This window comes from Delphinus delphis, chromosome 3 (assembly GCF_949987515.2).
Source record: "Delphinus delphis chromosome 3, mDelDel1.2, whole genome shotgun sequence".
NCBI lineage: Eukaryota > Metazoa > Chordata > Mammalia > Artiodactyla > Delphinidae > Delphinus > Delphinus delphis.
In genome coordinates, this window is record NC_082685.1 from 6,862,505 (window position 1) to 6,889,322 (window position 26,818).

Genomic DNA, 26,818 nt, shown 5'->3' on the forward strand with positions numbered 1-26,818 from the left:
TACGTGCATTTTCACATTACGTCAAGGGTAGTCGTTGTGATGATCTCCACCGTACAGATGAGAAGACCGAGGCTTGGAGAACTGAAACGACTTCTTTAGGATCAGTCAAACTGGAATTCAAACCCAGGTCTTTTTGAGTGTAACAGCGATCTCTCAACCACTTACCTATTTGCCACAGTCCAGCTGTGAAGCGTTGGGAAATTGTATTTAATCTCTCTCAGCCTCACTATTTCCATCTGTAGAATGGGAGTATAAGAGTACCTACATTAAAGGATATTTGAGATTATATGCAGTAGTGTATGCAGTGTGTTAGACACGTGTACCGTCCCAAGAGCTACTATCAACATAAATAATAGAAACTAAAATAATTCCCAGAATAAGCTAAGTTTTTGGTTTGTAGCCCTTATATTTAGACCCAAACTCTCCTCTTGACTGTAAAGGTCCGACTATGCCTCTGACGTAGTTTGCAGGGGTCTGCAAACTTTTTCTGTAAGGGGCCGGATGGTAAATATTTTGGAGGTTGCTGGCTGAATGATCTCTCTTGACTACTTAGTACTCCAGGGGTACTGCAAAAGCAGCCACAGATGATACAGAAATAAATGAGTGGGGCTGTGTTCTAATAAAACTTTATTTACACAAACAGGGAGCAGGCTGGATTTGACTTATGGGCTGTAAATCACTTGCTGAGCTCTGAACAAGATAACTGATTTGTATTATTATAGTTCCCAGGGAACCCCAAACATACTTTCTTAAAACATTATTTTTTATTGAAGTATAGTTGATTTACAATGTTGTGTTAATTTCTGCTATACAGCAAAATGATTCAGCTATATATATATGTATATGTGTGTCTGTGTATGTGTGTGTGTGTGTATATATTTTCTTTTTCAGATTCCTTTCCATTATGGTTTATTACAGGATATTGAATATAGTTCCCTGTGCTGTACAGTAGGACCTTGTTGTTTATCCATTCTAAATGTAATACTTTGCATCTGCTAACCCCAAACTCACATTCCATCCTCCCCTCCACTCCCTTGGCAATGACAAGTCTGTTCTCTATGTCTGGGAGTCTATTTCTGGCTTGCAAATAGATTCATTTGTGTCATATTTTAGATTCCACATACAGGTGGTATCATACGGTATTTGTCTTTCTCTGTCTGACTTCACATAGTATGATAATCTCTAGGTACATCCACATTGCTGCAAATGGCATTATTTCATTCATTGTCATGACTGAGTAATATTCCATTGTACATATGGACCACATCTTCTTTATCCATTCAACTGTTTATGGACATTTTGGTTGCCTCCATGTCTTGGCTATTGTAAATAGTGCTGCTATGAATATTGTGGTGCATGTATCTTTTCAAATTATGGTTTTGTCCGGATATATGCCCAGGAGTGGGATTGCAGGATCATATGGTAGCTCTATTTTTAGTTGTTTAAGGAACCTCCATACTGTTCTCCATAGTGACTGCACCAATTTACATTCCCACCAACAGTGTTAGGAGGGTTCCCTTTTCTCCACACCCTCTCCAGCCTTTGTTATTTGTAGACTTTTTAATGATGGCCACTCTGACTGGTGTGAGGTGATACCTCATTGTAGTTTTGGTTTGCATTTCTCAAATAATTAGTGATCTTTTCATTGGTCATCTGTACAAACATACTTTTTAAAATCTTTAGGCTACAGTTCGTGGGTTATTCAGTAAGCACAGTAGTCTTGTTGGTCCCTTGTTTTTAAATAATGGGTGAGGGCAACATTCCCCATCTACAAAATGGTCTACAGCAAGGATCTTGTCCACTCTATGTCTTTGACCTGTGGTACCTAACACATTGTGAATATTTGATAGATATTTGTCAAATGAAGGACTATGCTACCTTATTCTTTATGTCAACTCCAGACCTAATCACCCTGCAATTGATGGACACTAGGTCTTTCTAATGTTTCATGACTTAAAGCTGGAATGAACATTCCTGTGATCTTATCTTGATATATAGTGGCAGGTACAGATTTCTCTCTAGGAGAGGCACAGTTTGCTGGGAGGGAGCTGTAGGGTACTTGCCTTTAAGTTCTATTTGCACGACAAGTGCATCGTAAGTGTTTATTCAGGGTGACTTGACAGAGTAGGGCTGAAGGAGATTAGGGGAGGACCACCCCATGGTACCATGACTGCACAATTCTATGGGTGCTTCAATGAGTAAATTCCTAGAGGTGGGTTTGGAAACTGTTCTGGTTATCTATTGCTGGGGAGCAGCCAACTTTGTGTATTAAAACACCAGCAATCATTTATTTTGCTCATGAATGAATCTTCCATTTGGACTGTTTTGCTGAGGATGACTTGACTTTGTTCTACACATTGTTAGTTGAGTCGGCTTAGCTTGGGGCTGGAGGATCCAGTTTGCAGGGGGCTCACTCAGAAGGCTGCAAGCTGGTGCTGGCTGTTGGCTGGCTGCTCTGCCAGGGCTGTGGGCTGGAGGTCTTAGTTCTTCTCCACGTGGGCTGCTTTCTCATGGCTGGTTGAGCTTCCTCACAGTGTGGCGGCTGAGTCAAGCACCAGCTTCTCAAGAGAGCAAGGTGGAAGTGTGTGACATTTTTATGACTTGCATGGTATATTTAGGACCTAGTGTCACCACCACCATAGTCACAAGCATGGTCAGATTCAAGGGGAGGAAATGTAGACCCCAGGGCTCGATGGAAGGAATACCAATGAAAGGGCGTTGAATTAAGGGCATATGGGATGGAAGACATTGTTTCAACCAACTTTGGAAAATGCAAACTGTTTCACAAGATGAAGAAAATTTGTAACACTCCGACTCTTTTTCTCTCCAGATATAGATGAATGTTCTCAAAGCCACCCACCATGTGGTCCTAACTCAATCTGCGGAAACCTGCGGGGGAGGTATAAGTGCAATTGTTTGCCTGGTTTCTCTTCTCCCACTGGAAATAACTGGAACCCAGGAAAGCCAGGTCATTTCACCTGTACAGGTAATGCGCTCAGGCTCTCAGGCATGGGTCTTCAGTGGACAGCTCCTACTGAGTTGGGTACCTGTGTTTCTAACCATAGACACCTAATCTTTTGTCTTCCCGATGTCCTCCACTGCTCCTCAGACATTAATGAATGCCTCGACAGTGGGATCTGCCCAGAGCACTCTGAGTGTACCAACTCTTTGGGAAGCTACAGGTGCAGCTGTCAAGTTGGGTACACCTCTAAAAACTCGAGCTGTGAAGGTATAGAGAACCTGATCTTCTTTACCTACTCGATTAATTAAGAACTTCATATAGTGATCCTATGTGGTGGGGATTATGATCCTCATTTTAGAAATAATCCAGTCGAGGCTCAGAGAGGTAAATTCATTTGTTTAAGAATACACAGCTATTAAGTAGAAGAACCTGAATGTGAACTCCCGTTGAGGGTCTACTATGAGTTAAGCAGTGGGTCAGGCAGTACTTGAGAGTAACGGTGGGGGGGGGGGAGCTCGATCCTTAGAGTGATTCAGTGACCACCCTGTGGGGGGGGGAGATATTGACAATGTCTGGAGACATTTTTGGTTGTCACAACTGGTGGCGGAGGCGGGTGGTTTGTGTTACTGTCAACTGGTGGGTAGAGACCAGAGACCCTGCTAAACATCCTCCAATGCACAGAACAGCCTCCCCACAGCCAAGAATGATCTGGTCTGAAGTGTCAGTAGCACTGAGATAAGCTCTGTCCTGGGGAGAGCTCAGACCCAAACTTCAAAACTTTTCCCTGAAAGGTATTTGAATGAAGACCTGAGAGTTATTCTTGATCCTCCCTCCCCTTCCATATTAAATCAGTCATCATGTCATTGGGCAAAATGCCTGCTAAATATGTCTTGAATCTCTTCACTCTTTTCCATCCTTGGTTTAGGTTTCATCAGTATTGCAACAGCCTCCTCACTAGTCTCTCCCTTTTTCTAGTGTTGATCCCTTGAATCTATCCTCTGCACTGCAGCCAGAATATTCTCACCAAGAGACAAGGGCTCCATCTTCCTGAGTCTGCTGCAGCACTATTATTTATTTAAAGGGAGGGTGACTCTATCAAGCAAGGCATGGAGTGATCAAGCCCTCAACATACCCCCTTGACTTGGATTTAGAGATATTTGAAGTCATCTCTGACTTTTCTGATCTATTTGTAGCAGTTAGCTATTGCTGAGTAACAAATCACCCCAGAAGTTGGTGGTTAAAACAACCACCATTTGTCTAGTTCTGGATTCCACATGTTGGCAGTTTAGGTTGGGCTCTGCTGGTCATTTCTTTGAGTCTCCACTGGGCTTGTTCATGTGTTTGTGGACAGCTGTGGGTCTCACATATCTGGGGCTCATCTGGGATGATCCAACTCTCTTGCACTTTGTCTTTTTTTTTTTAAAATTAACCTGGGGTTTGTTCATATGGCAGAGGCAAGGGGTCCAAAGTGTGAGCAGAAGCAAGTAAGTTTCTTGAGGTCTAAGTTTGGAACTGGCGCCACATTGCTTCTGCCATATTTATTGACCAACGCAAGTCATAGAGCCAGCTACAGTCAAGGGCTGGGGAAACAAACTCATCTTAAAGAGAGGAGTGGCAATGTCGCATGGTACGGCACAAACCTCATCCCAAGTTGTGGACACAGGGAGGAGTAAAGGATGACAGCCATTTCTGCAATCTATGATCATTGTGACTTGAAACTATTTGCCACCCTTTTGCTTGCATACGGTTGGCCAGCATTATTCTCAAGACCATGCTTAGATGCAAGGACGTTAGAGAGAAGGGGAAAGTCTGGGCATTGGGGAGCATCAGGTGGAGAACAGGTGGAGTGAATCTCCTGATTGCAGTCTCCTGTCCTCACTGCTTCCTCTGCCTTGACCGGGGTTTCCATTTCCACTCACCAGATGTGGATGAATGTGCCGATCCCAGAACTTGCCCAGAGCATTCAACTTGCCACAATAGTCTTGGAAGCTACTCTTGTGCCTGCAACCCAGGATTTGAATCCAGCAGGGGAAAGATGAGTTTCCAGGGCCTGGGAGAGACTTGTGAAGGTAGGTTCGTGGGTCTCTTGGGGAATCAAGTCCAATCTGTTTGCAAAGACAGCGGTGGTGGGGGAGGATTTGAGGTGGGTCTCAGCTGAATTCAAAGCCCTCATCTGCAAAGCTGAAGCCAATAATCATTCATGCATTCATTCAACAAACACTTCCTGAACACCTACTACATGCCAAGCACTATTCTAGGGATGGAGGATACAGCAGTGTGTAATGCAGGCAAAAATACTTGTTGTCATGGAACTTATCATCCAGTGTGGGGAGAGATAGGGAACAAACAAAATACGTTCAGGGACATATTGTGTGTCAGGGATAGTTAAAGGAGATGAAGACAAAGAAGGCAGGACAGGTGGGTAGGGAATACTCAAGGGTGAAGTTGTAGTTTTAATAGCGTGGTAGGGGAAGGCCATGCTGAGAAGTTGATAATCGAGAAAAGACCTGAAGGGAGTGAGATACGGGTTATCTGGGGAAGGGTGTTCCAGGAGGGGGAAACAGCAGGTACACAGTGCTAAAGGCAGGATCCCAGCCAAGGCACTAAGCTCTTCCATATATGTGCTCATTCAGTCGTCCCAACAACCTGATGCTATTAGTGGTACTTTATACCCATATTATAGATGAGGAAACTGAGCCTCCATTGTGGTGGAATCACCTCTTCCAAGGTCAAGTAGAAAGGAAATAAGAGAGTCATGGTAGAACTATGCCTAGCGTGACTTCATACCTCAGCCACCATGATCTGCTGCCTCTGAATGAGGCTACACCTGCTGGTAACTCAGGGTGGGCTTGTGCAGGACAGATATCAATTCAATCACCAAATTTCCAGTCTCTGAGACTCAAGACAGCCTGGAAAGCTGTCATGTAAAAATTCCAGAGCCAGACAGAACTTGAATTTAAATCCCGGTTGTGCCTTTCACAAGCTATGTGACTTTGCACAATTTTGAAGCCTCAGTTTCCTCCTCTGAAAAATGGAAATATTAGTTTGCACCTCACAGGGCTGCTGGGAGCGTTTGTTGAGTGGATGCATGTAAAGGATCTTCCTCATTGCCTGCCACAAAGAAAGCTCAACACGTCTGCCATTAACTTTTTATTTTAGTTAACGAATACTTAACCTAGTACTTGCTCTGTCCCAGGTTCTGTTCTGAGTGTTTAAAGATAATGTATCATCTTACGTAATCCTCTGAACAACACTATGGGGTGGGTTCTATGATTACTTCCATTTCACAGATGAGGAAAAGGAGACACATGGAGATGAATTCTCTTGTCCAGTGTATTAGTCAGCTCAGGCTGCCATAACAAAGTACCGGAGACTGGGGGGGCTTTAACAACAGAGATTTATTATCTCACAGTTTTGGAGGCTGGAAGTCCAAGATCAAGGTGTCAGCATGGTAGGGTTCTGGAAACAGCTCTCTTCCTGGCTTGTACACAGCTGTCTTCTTGCTGTGTTCTCCCATGGCAGAGAGAGCTCTTGTGTTTCTTCTCCTTCTCCCTCATGAGGATCCCACCTTCATGACCTCATCTAAACCTAATTATTTTCCACATCCAAATACCATCCCACTGAGGGGTAGGGCTTCAACATATGAATTTGGGGGGAGGTGACGTAATTCACTCCGTAGCACCCAGTAACACCCAGATTATAAGGGGGCAGAGCCAGGTTTTGAACTCAAGATGTCCATGCTCTTTACCCCTCCACTCTGATATAGTGATTTCTTGGAGAGGAATTGAGATTCATCAACGGGTTTGAGGCTGAGGGAACACAGGTGAGAGACAATGAGCCTTTGTGCACCTACAGGTAATCGATGAATCCAGGTCATGAATTATGAAGGGATTAGAAGGAAAGGATGAGCTCAGCTGGGAACAGACTCTTAGGGTCTTATATGTTCTAATGAGGAGTATGGATTCTATCCTGAGCTGTGGGGAGCCTCATCAGAAGATTTGCATGGGTCATACACACGCCTCTAAATGTTTCCTTTTCATAGTGATGCAAATGTGTTTAAGAAGGTGAGCCCGGAGGAGCTGGGGAAACCCATTGGCTTTAGGTCAGTGGTAGGGCTATGAACTGCTGCTGTAGCCTCAGCCTCCTTCATCCTTTTGATTTTCTGCTTAGATGTGGATGAATGTTCCAGGAACTCCACACTTTGTGGTCCCAGTTCCGTCTGCACCAACATCCTGGGAAAATACAGTTGCTCCTGCCTGCCAGGGTTCTTTTCACCTGGTTTGTGGAGCCCTGAGAAACCTGAGGCTTTCAAGTGTACAGGTAACTCTTCCAGCCATTTTGGGGACTTCTCAGCGGAGGTCAAACTACCCTGAAAGGTAGTGGCTTATATCAACAATCAATTGTTCTTGCCCGTGATTCTGTGGGTTGACCATATGGTGTTTCTGGGGCAGTAGGATGGTTAGCAGGTGCAAAGTGACCTTGCTTACATGGCTGGTAGTTGGTACTGGTCTCTGACTGGAAGCTCAGTTGGCCCTTCAGTTTTCCTTATGAACTTTTCCTCATGGCTGCTTGGGCTTCCTCAGAGCATGGCAGCTGGTTCAGAAACCCTCTGAGGGAGATTAGTTGGGTCAGGGTTCCTCAACGTTGGTACTATTGACTTTTGGAGCTGGATAGCTCTTTGTTCTGGGGGACAGTCCTGCGCATTATAGGATCTTTTGCCTCGATCCATTGGATCCCAGCGACCAACAAAAATGTCTCCAGACATTGCCCAAGGTCCCCAGAGGGGCAAATCTCCCTCAGTTGAGAACCACTAGTTCAACATAATAGAAATTTCTTACTCTCAAATGAATCCAATATGGATATACTTGGCCAAAGGGCAGCTTCCCTCCACAAGGTGATATAGGTGTCCAGTCTCCTTGTATCTCTTGGTTCTTCTATCCCTTAGGGCATTAGAATTCCTGGTTCCAGTCAGGGGTGGGGAAAGAGAGAAAAGGCACACCCACTTCTTAACCACCTTGGCCCAGAAGTGACATATGTCATGTTCCCATAAGTGAAAGCTAGTCACATGATCCCATCTAGATGCAGAGGGTTCTGGGAAATGTAGTTCCTGTTTGGGATGCCATGTTTTAGTGACCACTCTCTGCTTTGGAAGGCGAAGCATGATTTTTGTTGGCTTGGTGGCCCACTCTGCCTCATGCCCATTCTCTACTCCACAGATATTGATGAGTGCCTTGATAAGTGCCTTTTCAACGCGACATGCACCAACACCCCCGGGAGCTACTTTTGTACCTGCCACCTTGGCTTTGCACCAAGCAATGGACAGCTCAACTCCATAGACCCAAAAGGGGACTGCATAGGTGAGTGGAGGGTTTGCTGGACGTCCCTGGAAAGAAGTATCTTCTTACTCCTCTGCGTTGTTTGATATTCTTGAGTTCTTCGCAGATATTGACGAATGCCTCCAGGATCCATCACCCTGTGGCCCAAATTCTGTCTGCACTAATACCCTGGGCTCCTACAGCTGTGGCTGCATGGTGGGCTTTCATCCCAATCCAGAAGTCTCGTGGAAATATGGCAACTTCAGCTGCAAAAGTAATAATCTCCTTGCATGTCTTGGCAATGGAATCTGTGTCTTGCTTTGGTTGTAGAATCCTCACTTTTCCCAACCTCTGTACCCTCTTCTTTTTGTACCTCGTCCACCTATTCTCTCTTTTTCTGTTCGTTTACTCATTCATTAATCACTCATTTGATAAAGTATTTTTGAAGCATCAATCCATGGAGAAGTTTGAAAGGTTTACATTTTTTTAAATTATGGATTATTTGATATATGAAAAGTATAGATAACTTATATGGAGGCAATGAAGTATAATAATAAGATGAGTATATCTGAGGCCCTTGGCAACATAAGAACGAGAAGATCATCAATGCCACTGAGTTTCCTACATGCGTCTTCCCTACTCCGTACCCCTGACTCCTCCCCAGAGGGAACCACATGGAACTTTTTAATTCCCCTACTTAAAATATTCCCCCTCTAAACATTCCTTCCTTAGTTTGGTTTGCTTTGGAACTTTATAACGATGGTATCATATTATGTATAGTCTTTTCTGATTTGCTTTTTTCACCTACCGTCATGCTTCTCAGAGTTGCTGACGTAGCATGTAGCTGTAGCTTGTTCATTTCCACTGTTGTATAATATGACCATGGATGGATTTCAAGCAGGGGGTGAAGAAATCAGACTTGCCTTTTAATCATATCTTGCTGTGCTTAAGTTTGATTTGGTTGTTTTTGTTTATTCTTCTCAGGGGTTCCCTTCAAGTGTAAAGAAGATGTGATACCCAACAATGAGTGGGCCCAGTTATGCCAAGTGGGAGCAGCAGTGGAGCCTGGATATGTAAGTTTTTTTGAAGGTTCTTAGTTCTTGAAGTTTTCCCAGAAGGCACTTAGGTAGAATGTTGCTGTGCAGCTTTAACAAAGTCAAAAAATACGGTGGCCTAGACCAGATATAAATTTATTTCTCTCTTTGGAACAGTCTGAGTATAAGCTGCTGAGAGCTGACATGATGGCTTCATAATACTCTGCCATCAGCCACACGAGTCTCCCTCATTTTAGTCCAAAATGGCTGCTCCAGCTCCTGACATCAAGTCTGCATTCCAGCTGGTGGGCAGAAGAGAAGGGGAAGTGAAAGGCACAGTCCTTCCCTTTAAGAGTATGACCCAGTATCACTTTGCTTACACATAGCTTCAAGGACAGCTGGAAGGGAAGGACATTTGTCTATCTAAAACTTGGGGATTCAGTTACTAAAAGAAGAAATGGTATTGGAGTCTCACTATTAGTGAAGGTGTATGTGCTGCATCTGTGTGATATGAGATGGGTGATAACGCAGCCTCCAGGCCAGGCAGAGGAATTTGGATGTCTTGATTCTCTAATGAAGTCGTTCTAGTAAGTAAAGACTCCAGAAGCATCTTCAGGTATTGATGTCACTATATTAAATATGAGTTTGTAAATTAGCTTTGGAATTCCCATGCACTTTGGTTCACTGTTGTTTTTTTTTTAATTGTGAAACGCACATAAAATTCACCATTTAAAGTGTACAATTCAGAGACATTTAGTACACTCACCATGGTGTGCAACCACCACCTCTGTCTCCAAAACATTGTCATCACCCCCAGAAGACGTCCTATGTACCCATTGACAGTTACTCTGTATTCCCCCCTGGCATCAGCCCCCGATAAACAGTAATCTAATCTCTATCTCCAATGATTTACCTATTCCGGATATTTCCTATAAATGGAATCACACACTATGTATCGTTCCGCGTCTGGCTTCTCTCACTGAGCATCATGTTTTCCAGGTCCGTCAGTGTTGTAGCTGTGTCAGTCCTTCAGTCCTTTTCATGGCTGAATTATATTCCACTTGGACCACTGGTCTTTTCCACCCCACTCAATAGTTTTACTGTTGGTTGATGTTTTCTTTTCTTATTTATGGAAGAGAAAGATGCTATGATTCCAATTCTGATCACAAGGTGAGTTTTCATCTCCCTGAGAATTCTAGAGACTTGTGACACCTCAGGAATCCAGGACCATCCCACGTGGTGGGCTCAATGGCCCAGTTTGTGCATGGCACACTTGATCGACGCTCACAAATGCTCTTCCCTCTGGGATGCAGGTTTCCTTCTGTGCACTGATGAACGCTACCCTCGGCATTCTGGATGGCGTCTGTAAAAACAAAACCACCGTCGTCTCTCTGAAGGTAACAGTGAAGTCTTCATAATCACGTTTCGAGTTTCAAACATATTGGGGGCACACTTCGGGTGCACGAAATCCCCTTTATCATGAATGGGTTGTGAGTTAACGTTTAATCTACTCCAGTTGTCAGGTCTGAAAAATTAACATGCAGGAATATTGCCCTTTTCTGTACAGTTTTGTGAGTTGTATTACCCGAGTGGGTTTGTGTAACTATCACCACAGTCGGACAACAGAACAGTTCCATCCCTCTCCCCTGACCCTCCTCTCCTCCCCCAAGCCCCACCAACTCCACTGGGCTTCCTCTTCTTTTTTTAACTTAATTTTTTTTTAACTTTTTGGCTGTGTAGCGGGGCATGCGGGATCTTATTTCCTTGACCAGGGATCAAACCCATGCCCCCTGCAGTGGAAGTACAGAGTCTTAACCACTGGACTGCCAGGGAAGTCCTGGACTTCCTCTTTATAGTCAGATATTCACTCCCTCTACCATTAGCTCCTGTGAATCCCTGATCTGTTCTCTGTCGTTACAGTTTTGTCTTTTCAAGAGTGTTTTGTAAATGGAATCACACAATAAGTGGCCCTTTGAGTCTAGCTTCTTTCACTGAGCACCATGTTTTCAAGTTTCATCCACATTGTAGCCTGTGTCAGTGCTTCAGTCCTTTTTATGGCTGAGTAGTGTCCCATTTTCTGGATGGACCACAGTTTGTTTATCCACTCATCTTTGAAGGATATTGGAGTTGTTTCCACTTGACCGAGATCTCTTCATTCCTCCATCCCCACCCCAGCTTTTTTTTTTTTTTTTGCGGTACGCGGGCCTCTCACTGTCGTGGCCTCTCCCGTTGCGGAGCACAGGCTCCGGACGCACAGGCTCAGCGGCCATGGCTCACGGGCCCAGCCGCTCCGCGGCACGTGGGATCCCCCCAGACCGGGGCACGAACCCGTGTCCCCTGCATCGGCAGGCGGACTCTCAACCACTGCGCCACCAGGGAAGCCCCCCACCCCAGCTTTTGGCGATTATAAATAGACCTACTATAAACATTTATCTGTGTGTGTGTGTGTGTGTGTGTGTGTGTGTACTTGAATTTTCATTTTTCTAGGGTAAATACCTAGGAGTGGGTCATTACAATTGCAGATTTAAAAAAATAGTTTCTCTTAAGACTTTAAGTTGCAACTTACGGATGTTGCTATGTCATTTATAAATCTGTATGAAAATAAGAAGAACACTTTCATTTGTATTCTGGTGAATTTGAAATTAATTTATTAGTATAACGTATTTATTCATGAAGTGTACACTTATTCATAGGGTTTTCAGATGAAATTTGTATAAACAATGAACCCTTTCAACAAATTTATTTAAATTCCCTCCAACATTTTCTACCATGTTTACAAATATTCTCATTTCTCCCCAGATTTTAAGTACTTAATGAGGAAGATTTACAAACCTAAAAGGCAAGGTCACTATGCCCTTAAGGGATTCATAAATCCAGTCAGTCACATGCGTAAATATAATAATTCAGAGTTTTTAAAAAATGCGTAATACGGTGTATCAACAGCCGTGTTCTCTTAAATTGTTCATATTAAAATCACGTCTAATAGCTTTTTGCCATGAAATCATGTGGTTAATTGGTCTCCTTTAATGTGTCGAAGTTTTCCAGCCCTTTAAACAATAGATTTCCAAATTATGCCAAAGATTACAAAACCTTGTAAAATTAACACAAAAGTATTACTACTATGGAGTTTTAGCTTGCTTGCTATTTTTTTTTCTTTCCTGAGGATATAAAATAAACTTCCTAGCTAAACAGAAGAGATTTAATGTCAAAGGGGATTTTGATGAGATTTCATCAGCCACAGAATTGAGAACCACAGTTTTTCAGGATGATTCTAGCTGAGATTTTTTGCTCTGTCGGTGGGGAGGGACCCCAAACTCATGCCTTTCATTTGGGATATGGTTACAAAACTCAGTGCATCCTGTTTTTCCCAGACAAACATCTCTCAAGTTTCACTCTGATCCAGTTTTTATTGAAATTCTTTTCATCTTCTTATCATCAAATTTGGATACATAGAAATTGGTTTCCCTGCTAAGATTTTAGTTAATTTCCTTCACCATTGGATTGGATTCAACTAATTTCTTCCTTTCATTTATTAGGTTGTGACCTTGTGAATTCTCTTCATATATTTTTGTTGGGATTACATTTTTATAGTCAGTTTATTAGCAATAATCAAGGACACAGTATCAGCATTAATATCAATATTATTATTGCTAGTCTTTCCTCAACTCTATTCCGTAGGCATAACCAATGTTAACATTTAGATGCATAGTTTTCCATATCTTTTTTTACTTTGTGAATGCTTATATAACACACACACACACACACACACACACACACACACACACACGTTGAAGCACACGTTGAGAACCTACCATGAGTGGTTTAGAGCAGTGATTCAGGATTCCACCTCTGATACCAGACTGCCAAAGTTCAAATCTTGCTTCTGCTACCTACTAGATATGCATCTTTGTTTTCTCATCCAAAATGGAAATAATAATAGCTTCTATCTCATAAGTATCTTCATAAAATTAAATAAATTAGTATATATAAGGCACTTAATACTTGGCTCATAATAAGTATTGATTATATTTATTTTAAAATCTCCATTAGTGACAGAAACTTAAATACCATAAATATAAAATTTTAAATTAAAGTACTTGTTCTTTTTAAACGAAAGGAGGTAATGTAACATGTGATTCTGTAATTTGCTTTACTTGATCGTAGCTCATGGACCTTTCTGCTTGTTCATATACATAGATATAAAGTCATTCTTTTGTTAACAGCGGTATACTATCCCATGATTTGACTTATCATCTTTTATTTAACCAATCATTTGGACATTCAGGCTTTCCGAATTCTTGCTATCACAAACCACACTGAAATGCACATCATTAGCCAAGATCCTTGCACAATTTTTAAGTATTTCTTGCAGGAGGGATTCCTGGAAGGGAAGTCGCTGAGTCAAAGGGGTATGTGCAATGTATGCTGTGACAAGTGCTGACTTACTGCACGCCACGAAGGCTACATCAATTTGCATTCCCAGTGGGGCTTCTCGAATCAGGAAAAGGAGGCTGAGTGAATGTCCTTTTACATTCTTCATTATCCTAGACTGTCAACCCATTCTCTTGATGAGAGAGGGGACAGCTGCTGTTTCACTGATAAGAGAAAGCGAGAGAGCGAGAGAGCGAGAGCGAGAGAGAGAGAGAGAGAGAGAGAGAGAGAGAGAGAGAGAGAGAGAGAGCAAACACACCTTTCCTTGCAGAGTACGGCTGAGAGCTTTGCCTCTGTGATTGAACAAACATCCGTGTGGTCCAACTTCACCAAAGAGAAGACATCTACCCTGGCCACAGTCTTACTGGAGAGCGTGGAAAGCGCCACTTTAGCAGCTCTTCTGAAACCCTCGGCGAATGTCAGTCAGACGATTCAGACGGACCACTTAGGTAGGACATAGCCTTAGCGTCAAGGTCACACCTGGGGGCTGATTTAGACGGGTGACTTTGGCCATGTGATTCTGCATGGCTTTCCCATATACCAGTTCCCCAGCTGTTTCAAACCTCTGAACGTACAGCAAAGCAAGTCCAATGATCGTAACAACGTCTCCCATTTATCGAGTGCCTGGCATTGTGTTAAGTCACTGGTCAAGTTTACACAGCTGGTGAGTGGCGGAGCCAGGCCTCCTAGTTAGTGACTGTGGAACCTGAACCCTTCTTGTCTACTCTGCTGGGCATGCTCCAGACTCTTTCAATTTCCTTTGGCTTTGGAAAACCTGTCTAAATTTGGAGCAGTCAGAGGGCCATGACTCTGCTGCTCTCCATCATTGTTGACTTCAAGCCCATGTTTCCCTGACGCATCCCCTGAGGATGTGAGCGCTCACTCCTAGAGTTCCAATTGGGTTTCTCATTTATTTGGCGCTGCCATCCTCCTGCCATTCATTGAGGGCCTCAGGATCTTTCCCGTGATCAATCGTTCTGTCTGTCCTTTCCTTCTCTTGCAACCAGGGATGCGTCCCTTTCTTGGCCAGAAACCAAATTCAAGACCCACTTTCTGGGTGACCTCCTGTAAATTCTCCCTTTCTCCCCTTTAGACATTGAGAGCAAAATTATCAACAAAGGATGCACTGAAGAGAATGAGGTCTTTAGTTTGAAAGCGAAAGGGGATGAGATGAAGATTCGGTGCTCCACGATCGAAGAATCTGAATCCACAGGTACAGACCCACTCCTGAGAATCAGAGAGGGTGGTTATTGGGCATTCAAGCAGCAAATATTTATTTATTACCTTTTAAAACTTTTTTAAATTAAAAAATTTTTTTTCTAGCAGTCCCTCGTTGGTTATCTATTCTAAATATAGCAGTGTGTTCATGTCAATCCCAAACTCCCAATCTATCCCTCTCCACCCTTCCCCCTACCCCGGTAACCATAAATTCATTCTCTAAGTCTGTGAGTCTGTTTCTGTTTTGTAAATAAGTTCATTTGTATCATTGTTTTTTAGATTCTGCCTATAAGGCGTATCATATGATATTTGTCTTTCACTGTCTGACTTACTTCACTTAGTATGATAATCTCCAGGTCCATCCATGTTTCTGCAAATGGCATTATTTCATTCTTTTTTATGGCTGAGTAATATTCCATCATATATGTGCACCACATCTTCTTTATCCATTCATCTGTCGATGGACATTTAGGTTGCTTCCATGTCTTGGCTATTGGAGACAGTGCTGCAATGAACACTGGGGTGCATGTATTTATTTTGTTTTTAACTTTAATTTCTTTAGCAAATATTTACTGATCACCTCCTAGGTGCCAAGACCTGTGCCAAGAAGTGAGGGAATCGATGACGGTAGAGGGGGACTTCCCTGACGGTCCAGTGGTTAAGACTCCACACTCCCAATGCAGGGGGCATGGGTTCAATCCCTGGTCGGGGAACTAAGATCCCACATGCCGCAAGGCGTGGCCAAAAAAAAAAAAAGTGATGGGAGAGGCAGAAATAGCCCATGCCCTCAGGGAGTTTTCCATCTGCTAGGGAAGTCAGACATTAACTAAATTATCTCTGGGAATGGAGTCTAGAAGAGAGTGGATCTGTGTATATGTATGTTTGGTTCACTTTGCTGTACAGCAGAAATGAACACAATATTGTAAATCCACTATACTCCAATAAAATATTAATTAAAAAAAATAATCTCACAGTACAGGAGTGTCAAGCCATTTCCTGTCCAATCCAGCAGCCATTGGTCATGTTTTATTACTGAGCACTTCAAGTGTGGTTAGGCTGTGAAGGTGACATACGTACTGGATTTCAAAGTCTTGGTGCCAAAGATGAAGGATGTAAACTATCTTATTAATATTTTTTATATTGACTACATGTTGAAATGGTAATATTTTGTAGGTATTGATTTAATATATAATTAAAATGACCTTTTTTTTTTTTTTACTGTTCTGAAATGTGGCTACTGGAAAATGTAAAATTGCATATGTGGTTTATGCGATATTTCTGGCAGACAGTGCTAATCTGTACGAGGGATTGGCAAACCTTTCCCGTAGAGCATGGTTTGTAAATATTTTAGGCTTTGAGGACAATACAATCTGTCGCAATGATTCAGCTCTACCGTCATAGTGCAAAGGCATTCATAAGCAATATGTAAATGAATGGGTGAGGCTGTGTGGCGATGAAACTTTTATTTACAAAAAACAGGCAATGGCCAGATTAGCTTGTAGGTCATTGTTCATCACTCCCTGATCTATATGCTCTCTGGAGGGCACAAGGAACAGGCTAGGACACATCCCTGGAGACCACCAACATTGAAAGCGGAAGCCCACCAAAGAGACTGAACAAGAATAACCATAAATGTGGGAGGGGAACTTATTTCCCACTGCTGAGTTGAATTGTTCCTTAAAAACACAAATTCAAATTTACTTTTAAATGTAGCCAAGATGTTTTCCAGGTGATAGCACCTCGAGATTTTTTTTTTTTTAAAGGTTATGATACCTTTGGTACCAGAGCCTCTGGTAGGTGAGGCTCACCTACCTGGAAGTCCACTGGTGTTTCAATTCTCAGAGCGAGCCAGCGGTGCAGAGATGCATGGGATATGAAAGTGTGGATGTGTGTGGATGGGCTGGGTCATCTATAATAACTACTGAGCAAATGATTCCCCCCCCTTTTTTTTTGCTTTTGGGGGAAATTGCAGGGGTCAGCGGGGTGGCTTTTGTCTCCTTTGCGGGTATGGAGTCCGTTTTGGATGAGCGCTTCTTCCAAGACCCTCAGACCCACTTGGCCAACTCCAAGAGGAAGTTGAAGTTGAATTCTCGCATTGCTGGGGGCATCATAACAGGAGAGAAGAAAGACGGGTTCTCTAAACCAGTCACCTACACCCTGGAGAACATTGAGGTTTGTGAAGAGGTTTCCATTGGACCCCCATCTGCATTCTGAGAATTCCCCATTCTCAAGTGAGCTTACCTCTCATTTTTGATGGGGACCCATTAAAGCAGCAAGCGTCCACAATTCCTGATAACTCAAGCCACTTCCCAAAAGCCACCACGAGAAAAATGAGCTCTCTTATTTCTATGTGGCATTTCCCCATTCATCAATGGGCAAGGTTTAGGTTAGATTAAGTCATGCCGATGCAGGAACATTTACACGGATATTTACATTAGCTATGACCAAGTTAGTGGTAGAGACAGGTCTGGCACCCGAGACATTTCTTTTCATTACTGCAATTGAAATGTCAGCATTTTTCTCCCTTCCCTACAGAACATACCCATGTCTTCGTGAGGTTGATCAAGTTGAATCCTGAATGGATTCTTGAATAGAGGGATTCTCAGGTAACCAAAGCCTTTGAATTTTCAGCCAAAGCGGAATTTTGAGAGTCCCATCTGCGTTTCCTGGAGCACAGATGTTGAAGGAGGTAGATGGACACCGTCTGGCTGTGCAGTCCTTGAAGTTTCTGAGACGCACACTGGCTGCAGCTGTAATCGAATGGTGAACTTGGCCATCATCATGGCTGCTGGGGAGCTCACGGTCAGTACTGATGCTCTGTACTCTAGCTCCCCAGATCCAGTGGGAAAACATTGACTAAACATCCGTGGTATGCCTCTCATGGCATTGGGTGTTGTGGGAAGGGGTTATGGGGGATAGAAGGGGTGTACTTCTGCCCTTAGAGAATTCATGGTCTGGTTGGGAAGCCATGACACTCGTATATAAAACGATAAATGACCCTAAACAGGTGCAGGCACGATGACAACCACGGACCCCACTTACTGAGCACCTCCTATGGGCTGGACCCTTTATTTATTTTTTATTTTTTTATATTTTTAAATTTTTATTTATTTATTTTTGGCTGCGTTGGATCTTCGTTGTTGCATGCGGGCTTCCTCTAGTTGCGGCGAGCGGGGGCTACTCTTCGTTGTGGCGCGCGGGCTTCTCATTGTGGTGGCTTCTCTTGTGACGGAGCACGGGCTCTAGGCGCGCGGGCTCAGTAGTGGTGGTACACGGGCTTAGTTGCTCTGCAGCCTGTGGGACCTTCCCGGACCAGGGCTCAAACCCGTGTCCCCTGCATTGGCAGGCGGATTCTTAATCACTGTACCACCAGGGAAGCCCTGGACCCTTTGTTTTAAGTGTTTTTAGACCCATTTTGCAGGATGGGAGACTGGAGCTCAGCAGCCAGTCTAGTCATGAAGCCAGTAATTAGTGGAATTGTGATTTGAACCCAGGATGGTCTGAGTCCAGAAGTCTCTTTCTACAGAATCATCTACAGGCATACCTCGTTTTATTGCACTTTGCAGATACTTGTTTTTTTGTTTTTTTTTTTTAACAAACTGAAGGTTTTGGGTAACCCTGTGTGCATTGAGCAAGTCTATTGGCACCATTTTTCCAGCAGCATTTGCTCACTTCACGCTCTGCATCATATTTCGGTAATTCTCACAATATTTCAAACCTTCCACCAGCAAAAAGATTGCGACTCACCGAAGGCTCATACGATGGTAGCATTTTTTAGCAGTAAAATATTTTTTAATTAAGGTATGTACATTTTTTTGACATACGCTATTGTACACTTAGTAGAATATGGTGTAGTGTAAACATAACTTTTATAAGCACTGGGTATAATAATTCGTGTGACTCGCTTTATTGCCAATATTTGCTTTATTGTGGTGGTCTGGAATTGAACCTCCAATATCTCTGAGGTCTGCCTGTAAATGGTGTAAGAATTTGTGCTGTAGGAACTGAGTGTTGTGTCAGTGAGAACTGGGGATAGATCAGGGAGGAGATGGAACCTGAACTAAGCCTTGATGAGGGGTTAGATTCGATAGAGAGAATAGACATTAGTGCTGTGGTGAGTATCCTTGTCTATATTACCAGGTGGGAGGTTCTATTCCTTGTCAGGGAGGTCCTAAATGCTATTGAGAGGAATGTAAGGCTTAGAACTTAAGAGTATTTGATCCAGAGCAAGACTAGTCTAGTTTCAAGCCCCATCTCTGTCACGTCCTAGCTGTGTTTCCATGGACAAGTCACTCAACCTCTCTGAGCTGAGCCCAGTTCTTTCACCTTAAAACTGAGAACAAGAAGGACTTCCCTGGTGCCGGAGTGGTTAAGAATCTGCCTGCCAATGTAGGTGACACTGGTTTAAGCCCTGGTCCAGGAAGATCCCACATGCCACGGAGCAACTAAGCCCGTGTGCCACAACTACTGAGCCTGCGCTCTAGAGCCCGTGTGCCATAACTACTGAAACCCGCGTGCCTGGAGCCCATGCTCTGCAACAAGAGAAGCCACCGCAATGAGAAGCCTGCGCACTGCAACGAAGAGTAGCCCCCGCTCACTGCAACTAGAGAAAGCCCACGTGCAGCAACAAAGACCCAATGCAGCCTAAATAAATAAATAAATGAGAACAAGTGAAAAATCATGATGTGAGAGCTCCCAGGCAGTCCACTGGTTAGGACTTGGCATTTTCACTACCACGGCCCAGGTTCAATCTCTGGTCAGGGAACTAAGATCCCACAAGATGCAGCCAAAAACCAAAACTAAAAAGCATCAACATTTCATTAAAAAAAAAGAAAAAAGAATGATGAAAATTAACACTTATATCATACATGTTTCCTGCACTGTTGTGAGTACTTTAAGTATTTTCACTGAATCCTCCTAGAACAATTCCATAAGGTAGTTACTGTTAGTATCCTCTTTTTAACAGATGAGGAAACTGAGACACAGAGCAGTTAAGTATCTTGCCCAAGCTCAAACAGCTAAAACTGTAGTCAGTTCTCTTAACTGCTACATCACAATATCATAGAGAAGAGCTCATGAGATGGTGCCTGGCATATCTTTAACACACAGAAAGTACCCAAATAAACTTAAAATTAATTACAAATTATGGCATAGAGAAGGACTCAACTTGTCATTTCTACTCCCGGAAGTTGGGGCATCTCTGGACACCTATTATCAGTCCTGGTTCAGAGCAGGAAACAGGAACCACTCAAGGTATTTCAAGCAGAAAAGTATTTAATACAGGGACTTGGATGCTCACAGAATCACAGGAAGGGATGGAGGACTTGAAATCAGGGGGCTGCCATTTGGATTTTTGGCTTCAAGATCACCCCTCTGCAGCCATAACGCAGAGGTCAAAAACTGCAGCTGTCCTTTCACCCCACATCCAGGAAATTAAAGATTAAAGATCGGATAGTCGGAAAGTGGAGTCCAGCCACAGCTCACTCCTGTCTGCAGAAGGCTGGTGTCTGCCTCCATCCTGCCTTTGAAAACCTTCATGCATACATCTCACTGGAGAACCTAAATGACGTTCAGGATCTTAACCCCCAAGAGATCATGGGAAATGTCATTTGTAAACGTCCTGCCCTCGCAGAACAGGGCATAGGACAGGGGTGAGAATGGGTGCTGATGGATGCCAAAGGGTGATGATGAACAATATCTAGTTCACGCTGAGTGTCAGAGGGAGAAAAGGCCTCCAAGCTCTATATATCCAAGCCAGGAGACTGGATAATTCATTTTCCTGCCTGGGGGGTATGTTGATCCTTCTCTGAGACCAACAGTTATCTCTTTCCTGACAGATGGAGTTCACTTTGTACATCATTAGCCACGTGGGCATGATCATCTCTTTGGTGTGTCTCACCGTGGCCATCATCACCTTCCTGCTGTGTCGTACCATCCAAAACCACAACACCTACCTCCACCTGCACCTCTGCGTGTGCCTCTTCTTGGCCAAGATTCTCTTCCTCACCGGTGTAGACAAGACCGACAATCAGGTCTCATATCCTTCAGACTGTGTCCCCATCCAGCCCCATCATCTCCGAATCTGCCTCTGCTCATCCTTACCCAACTCCCTCTATGCTACTTCCCACCTCAGGACCTTTGCATGTGCTGTGCCCTCTTTCAATACTCGTTCCCCAGCTTCTCACCTAGTTGACTCCATCTTGTGATAGGTCTCAGTTTAAAATCATTTCCCTGATCATGTTATATATTGTAGTGGTCCCTCCTACTACTCCTTAAGCCATTAGTGCTCACCTGGGATGATTCCATCCTCACTCAGGGGACACTTGGCAATATCTGGAGACGTTGTTAGTTGTCACCCCTGGGAGGGGATGCTGCTGGCAGCTAATGGGTGGAGGCCAGGGATGCTGCTAAACACATTACAATGCACAGGACAGCCGCCCCCCTTCCCCCAGCAGAAAATAATCTGGCAGTAGTGTTACAAATATCATTAATGCTACAGCGGAGAAATTCTTTTCTTTTATTGAAATGTAGTTGATTTACAATGTTGTGCCCATCTCTGCTGTACTGCAAAGTGACTCAGTTATACACGTATAGACATTCTTTTTTATAGTCTTTTCCATTATGGTTTATCACAGGATATTCAATATAGTTCCCTATGCTATACAGTAGGACCTTGTTGTTTATCCATTCTATCTTTAATAGTTTGTATCTACCACCCCCGAACTCCCAGTCCATCCCTCTCCCTCCCCTCTTCCCCCTTGGCAACCACCAGTCTGTTCTCTATGTCTGTGATTCCGTTTCTGTTCTGTAGATATGTTCATTTGTGTCATATTTTAGATTCCACATATAAGTGGTATCATATGTTATTTGCCTTTCTCTTTCTGACTTACTTCACTCAGTATGATAATCTCTAGTTGCATCCACAGCTGAGAAATTCTACTCCTTATCACTCTATTTTGCTTCCTTTCTCAGCACCTATTTGAAACCATATTGATATTTTGGGTTATTTTACTGATTGTGTATCTACCTCCCCCACGAGACCGTGTGCCCCGTGAGAACAAGAACTTTAGCCAATTTACCCCCAGTAACTGTGCCAGAAACAGTAGGCTCTCAGGGTTTTTCCAAAGGGAGCGCTACTGACATTTCAGGTGGGGTGATCATTCTTTTTTTTTTTTTTTTTTTTTTGCGTTACGCGAGCCTCTCGCTGTTGTGGCCTCTCCCGTTGCGGAGCACAGGCTCTGGACGCACAGGCTCAGCGGCCATGGCTCACGGGCCCAGCCGCTCTGCGGCATGTGGGATCTTCCCGGACCAGGGCACGAACCCGCGTCCCCTGCATCGGCAGGCGGACTCTCAGCCACTGCGCCACCAGGGAAGCCCGGGGGTGATCATTCTTGATGCAGAACTACCCCTCTCACTGCGGGATGTTTCGCTTTCCAGACCCCTTGAGAACTAAAGACTAGTAATGCGCTTCACTCTCATCACGTGACCAGGGGTGGGCAAACTTTTCCTGTAAAGAGGCAGATATAAATATCTTTGGCTTTGCAGCTACTATGGTCTCTGCTGTGACTATTCAACTCTGCTGTTTTAGTGTGAAAACAGCCATAGAGAATACATAAATGGGGGTGGCTGTATGTCAATGAAACGTTCTTTACAAAACAGGCAGCCGACCCATGGCTGTAGTTTGTGGACCCCTTCCCCTCCCCCATATCTTCAACCATCCCCTAAAGAAGGGTGATCGGGCTTCCCTGGTGGCGCAGTGGTTGAGAGTCCGCCTGCCGATGCAGGGGACACGGGTTCGTGCCCCGGTCCGGGAAGATCCCACATGCCGCGGAGCGGCTGGGCCCGTGAGCCATGGCCGCTGAGCCTGCGCGTCCGGAGCCTGTGCTCCGCGACGGGAGAGGCCACAACAGTGAGAGGCCCGCGTACCGCAAAAAAAAAAAAAAAGAAGGGTGATCATATATCTGTTTCCCCCCAAACTCTCCCAGTTTTAGCACTGAGAGTTATACGTCCTGAGAAAACCAGGCAAAGCTGGATAATCGGTTACCCTACCAAAAGGATGGAGCCATCCTTGGTGAAGAATAAGTACTTGTGGAATGAACGAAGGGGCCGTGTTTGGGGATCTCCAATCAAAGTAGCTTCTCCTTTGCCCTCTTCCTCTGAACCTGCTCTCTGGAGTAGGGGATCCTGAACGTGCCCGATTCTTCCCTGCAGATGGGCTGCGCCATCATCGCGGGCTTTCTGCACTACCTTTTCCTCGCTTGCTTCTTCTGGATGCTGGTGGAGGCTGTGATGCTCTTCCTTATGGCCAGGAACCTGAAAGTGGTGAATTACTTCAGCTCTCGAAACATCAAGATGAGGTATCTCTGTGCCTTTGGCTACGGGCTCCCGGCGCTGGTGGTGGCTGTCTCTGCCGTCATACAACCACAAGGTTATGGGATGTACAATCGGTAAGTGACATCCTTCTCTCTCCCTGAAAATCATTAACTTTATGTACTGTTGGTCTCAGGGCTGCCATATACAGTAGCACAGGTTGTGCACTGCACAAATCCAGGAGTCATTGTTTGCACTACAGTATCAGGGATGGTGGTGATGTAAACAATGAACTTGATGGCACAAGGTTTCAATTCGTGGACTCTGGAGCCAACCTGCTTGGGTCTGAATCCTGGCTCCACCACCGTGTTACCTTGGGCAAGTTACTTAAACTCTGTATGCTTTCATTTCATTATTTATTAAATGCAAGCTAATGACAATGCCTGTATCATAGTGTTGTTGTGAGTGTTAAGTGAGTTATTATCTGCAAAACATTTAGACCGTGTTGGGCACGGTGTAAAGCATTATATATGTTATTTTTACCACCATCATTATTGCCATGGACTGTTTTAAACATGATTCCATTGTATAGACATGATTCCATTGATTCAACTTTTTACTTAAAAAGTTGAGTCAATTTTGAGGGAAAAATTAGGTAAGTGACAGGACAAGTAGTATGTGGATAGGGTAGAGACTGTAATTCAGTGAGTTACTTCATTTCATCCTAGGATGGACCCTTGTTATTGTAATTTACAGATGAGGAAAGTGAGCCTCAGAAGGGTGAAAAGACTTTCTCACTATCACACAGTGAAAAAGTGGCAGGGTGAGGACTTGAATCTGGGTCTTTCCAATCCCAGGGCCCCTGTTTATCACCCTGGTGCTATAGGCATGTTGCTGAGCTGTATTTGGGGGATTAAATATCTAGGTTTCCTCCCTGCCTGCTGATGGCTTATACTTCAGGTGAGGTCATGAGATAAAGGCTGAGGGAATGGAATTCATGTTAAAGGAGTGCCCTTCATAATCTAAACCCTGTAAGCTTTACAAATATATATTATCTCTGGTATTTCTCAACAAAATTCCTATGTTTCCACTGCATACAGCAACACCATTCAATGACACTACAGTCTTAATACTGCCCTCTAGATTTGTGCGGTGCACAACCTGTGCTACGGTACATGGCGGCCCCAAGACCAACAGTGACTAAAGTAACCGCTTAATAAATGGTAGCTACAGAGGAAACTGAGGCTCAGCACAGTTGCAGGATTTGCCCAGGGTCACATACCTAGTAAGTGTCCAAGTTGAGTTCAGGTCTGACTGCCTTTTAAAAAAATATTCATTTATTTTTTTGAAGTATAATTGATTTACAATGATTCAGGTGTACAGCAAAGTGATTCAGTTATACATAAGAATATATACATATATTCTTTTTCAGATTCTTTTCATTATAGGTTATTACAAGATATTGAATATAGTTCCCTGTGCTATGCAGTAGGTCCTTGTTGGTTACCTATTTTATATATAGTAGTGTGTATCTGTTAATCCCAAATTCCAAATTTATCCCTCCCCCCTTTTCCCCTTTGGAAACCATAAGTTTGTTTTTTATGTCTGTGAGGTCTATCTTGTCAGGAGATAGTGGTGACAATGCAAGGGCACCATGATGAAGTGCCTGATGTTGATGTGGGTAGTATAAGCCCTGACACAGACCAGAGAGGGATGAGGGCATATGGGAGTTGGAAAGTTCACGGAAGCCTTCCTGGAGGAGGTAGATTTTGAATGAGCCTTGAAAGCTCTACTGAAATGTACACCTAAGTGAGGACAAATCTTGCCTAAGGGAGAGCTCAAGCTGTATTTGGAGAATAGATGGATTGGATTGGAAGAAGAGGAAATTGCAGCGGGGCATGGAATTTGGTGAATACCTTCTAGGTAGTAGGAACTACAGAAAGTTTTGGAAGAGAGGAGTAGCACTGGCAAGGATTTGAAATGATCTCAGGAGGCACTAGGGAGTGGGGAAGTGAGACAGGGAAGAGAAGGAGGAAATACAGGGTGCATTCCTGAGCAGGTCCTGCTGTAGGTAACTGGGACTCAATCCCATTAGGTACCTCTGGGGGACTATGTAGGGCACATACCACAGTTATCCCACCCACGAAGTGAGGGAGCTGGACTATTTATCCAGCTACTGCCCATCAGCCATTGGTTGAGGGCTGCTCCCTGGGGGAACAAATTTTCTAAAGCTTTTAGTCTGATGCCCTCAGGCAGAGATGCAGATGCTAATGAGGAAATTGGCCCGTATTTACTGAAGTAGTTGTCCTTGAAAGGATATGGGCAGCATTTTCTCATGGCGTAAACATTTTCTTGCCTTTTGATCACTCTACTACTGGTGACTTACATTCCAGGGAGAGAACATCTGGTTGGCCAAACTTGATTATTTCCTTCTCTTTCTGGGGAAGGCGCACTTCTGCTAAAGGAATATTGGGGTGCTGTTATGAAACATGGCAGAATAGTTGTCAGGTTGTGAAAACAGCCAATATCTACTAGAGGCATGATGGGAAAAGGCAATTAATTCCCCCTCCCTCCTTCCTTTCCCTTCCTCCCTCCCGTCCTTCCTTCCTTCCTTCCTTCCCTCCCTCCCTCCCTTCTTCCTTTCTTCCTTCTTTTTCTCCCTTCCCTCCTTCCCTCCCTCCCTTTATTGCTTCATTCCTATTAACAAATAATTATGGAATGCCTCTTCCATACCAGGATTTGCACTGAGTGCTGGGTATTCAGAGATGAATAAAACGTTCAAAGTCCAAATTCTCATGCAGCTCATAGTCTAGTAGGGGAAGATGGACAATTTACAATATATAAACAACTGAACAAGATAATTTATGATAGGTGCTATAAAAAAAAAGCAGCAAGTTCTGTTAGGAAAGGACCAGGGTAGTGGCTTTTCAGAGGAGGTGACGTTCGAGCTGAGACTTGAATGACAAGGTATACTAGTGGAGAGGTCTGGATAAAGGGGTTACAGAGGTTATGGATTGAGAAATGAGCTCTACACAAGGCATTAAGTGAATATTTCAGGAACATTCACCCAGGAAGAAGGTCTGAAAGAGGAAAACTGCAATGTGACCTGGTCCATCATGAAAATTTTCACGTCGGTCTCATCTGCCAATATTCTCTCCCATTAGCACGTCTGGCGGGGTGTGAGTAATTTTAGGGTCAGGACTCTGAGACAATCACTGACTCCTGTTTTTCTCCATAGCTGCTGGCTGAATACAGAGACAGGGTTTATCTGGAGTTTCCTGGGGCCAGTGTGCACAATTATAGTGGTAAGCTGATTGCTTGTTGCAGTGTGTTTTGGAGGAGGATCAAGGAGACCCAAGGGATCAAGCAGTGCCAGTGGATGTTGCAAAGCTCTGGTCACTTATTCCTCAAAAGCGTGCACCATTCTGACCCTTGATTTCTGAGATTTCCAAGTTAGAGTGTCATTCCTTTGATTTGTAATATATTTTTTTAATGCCAGCGTGCAAATCCCCTGGAAGGGACCACAATCTTATCAATCCTTTGTGTTT

The 26,818-nt window shown here is 43.8% G+C and overlaps 1 protein-coding gene across 1 annotated transcript in view; it reads left to right on the top strand.

The window, feature by feature from the left end:
- ADGRE1 (adhesion G protein-coupled receptor E1) overlaps positions 1-26,818 on the top strand; it is a 48,937-nt gene that overhangs the window by 12,975 nt on the left and 9,144 nt on the right. Inside the window, exons 4-18 of the mRNA XM_060006566.1 lie at positions 2,831-2,986; positions 3,110-3,229; positions 4,885-5,031; positions 7,133-7,282; positions 8,179-8,319; positions 8,405-8,551; positions 9,262-9,350; positions 10,625-10,708; positions 14,014-14,191; positions 14,836-14,955; positions 16,933-17,132; positions 17,592-17,762; positions 20,798-20,992; positions 23,172-23,407; positions 26,509-26,575. Of these exons, the coding sequence (XP_059862549.1) occupies positions 2,831-2,986; positions 3,110-3,229; positions 4,885-5,031; positions 7,133-7,282; positions 8,179-8,319; positions 8,405-8,551; positions 9,262-9,350; positions 10,625-10,708; positions 14,014-14,191; positions 14,836-14,955; positions 16,933-17,132; positions 17,592-17,762; positions 20,798-20,992; positions 23,172-23,407; positions 26,509-26,575 (2,201 nt within the window). The remainder of the gene's footprint in view (positions 1-2,830; positions 2,987-3,109; positions 3,230-4,884; positions 5,032-7,132; positions 7,283-8,178; positions 8,320-8,404; positions 8,552-9,261; positions 9,351-10,624; positions 10,709-14,013; positions 14,192-14,835; positions 14,956-16,932; positions 17,133-17,591; positions 17,763-20,797; positions 20,993-23,171; positions 23,408-26,508; positions 26,576-26,818) is intronic.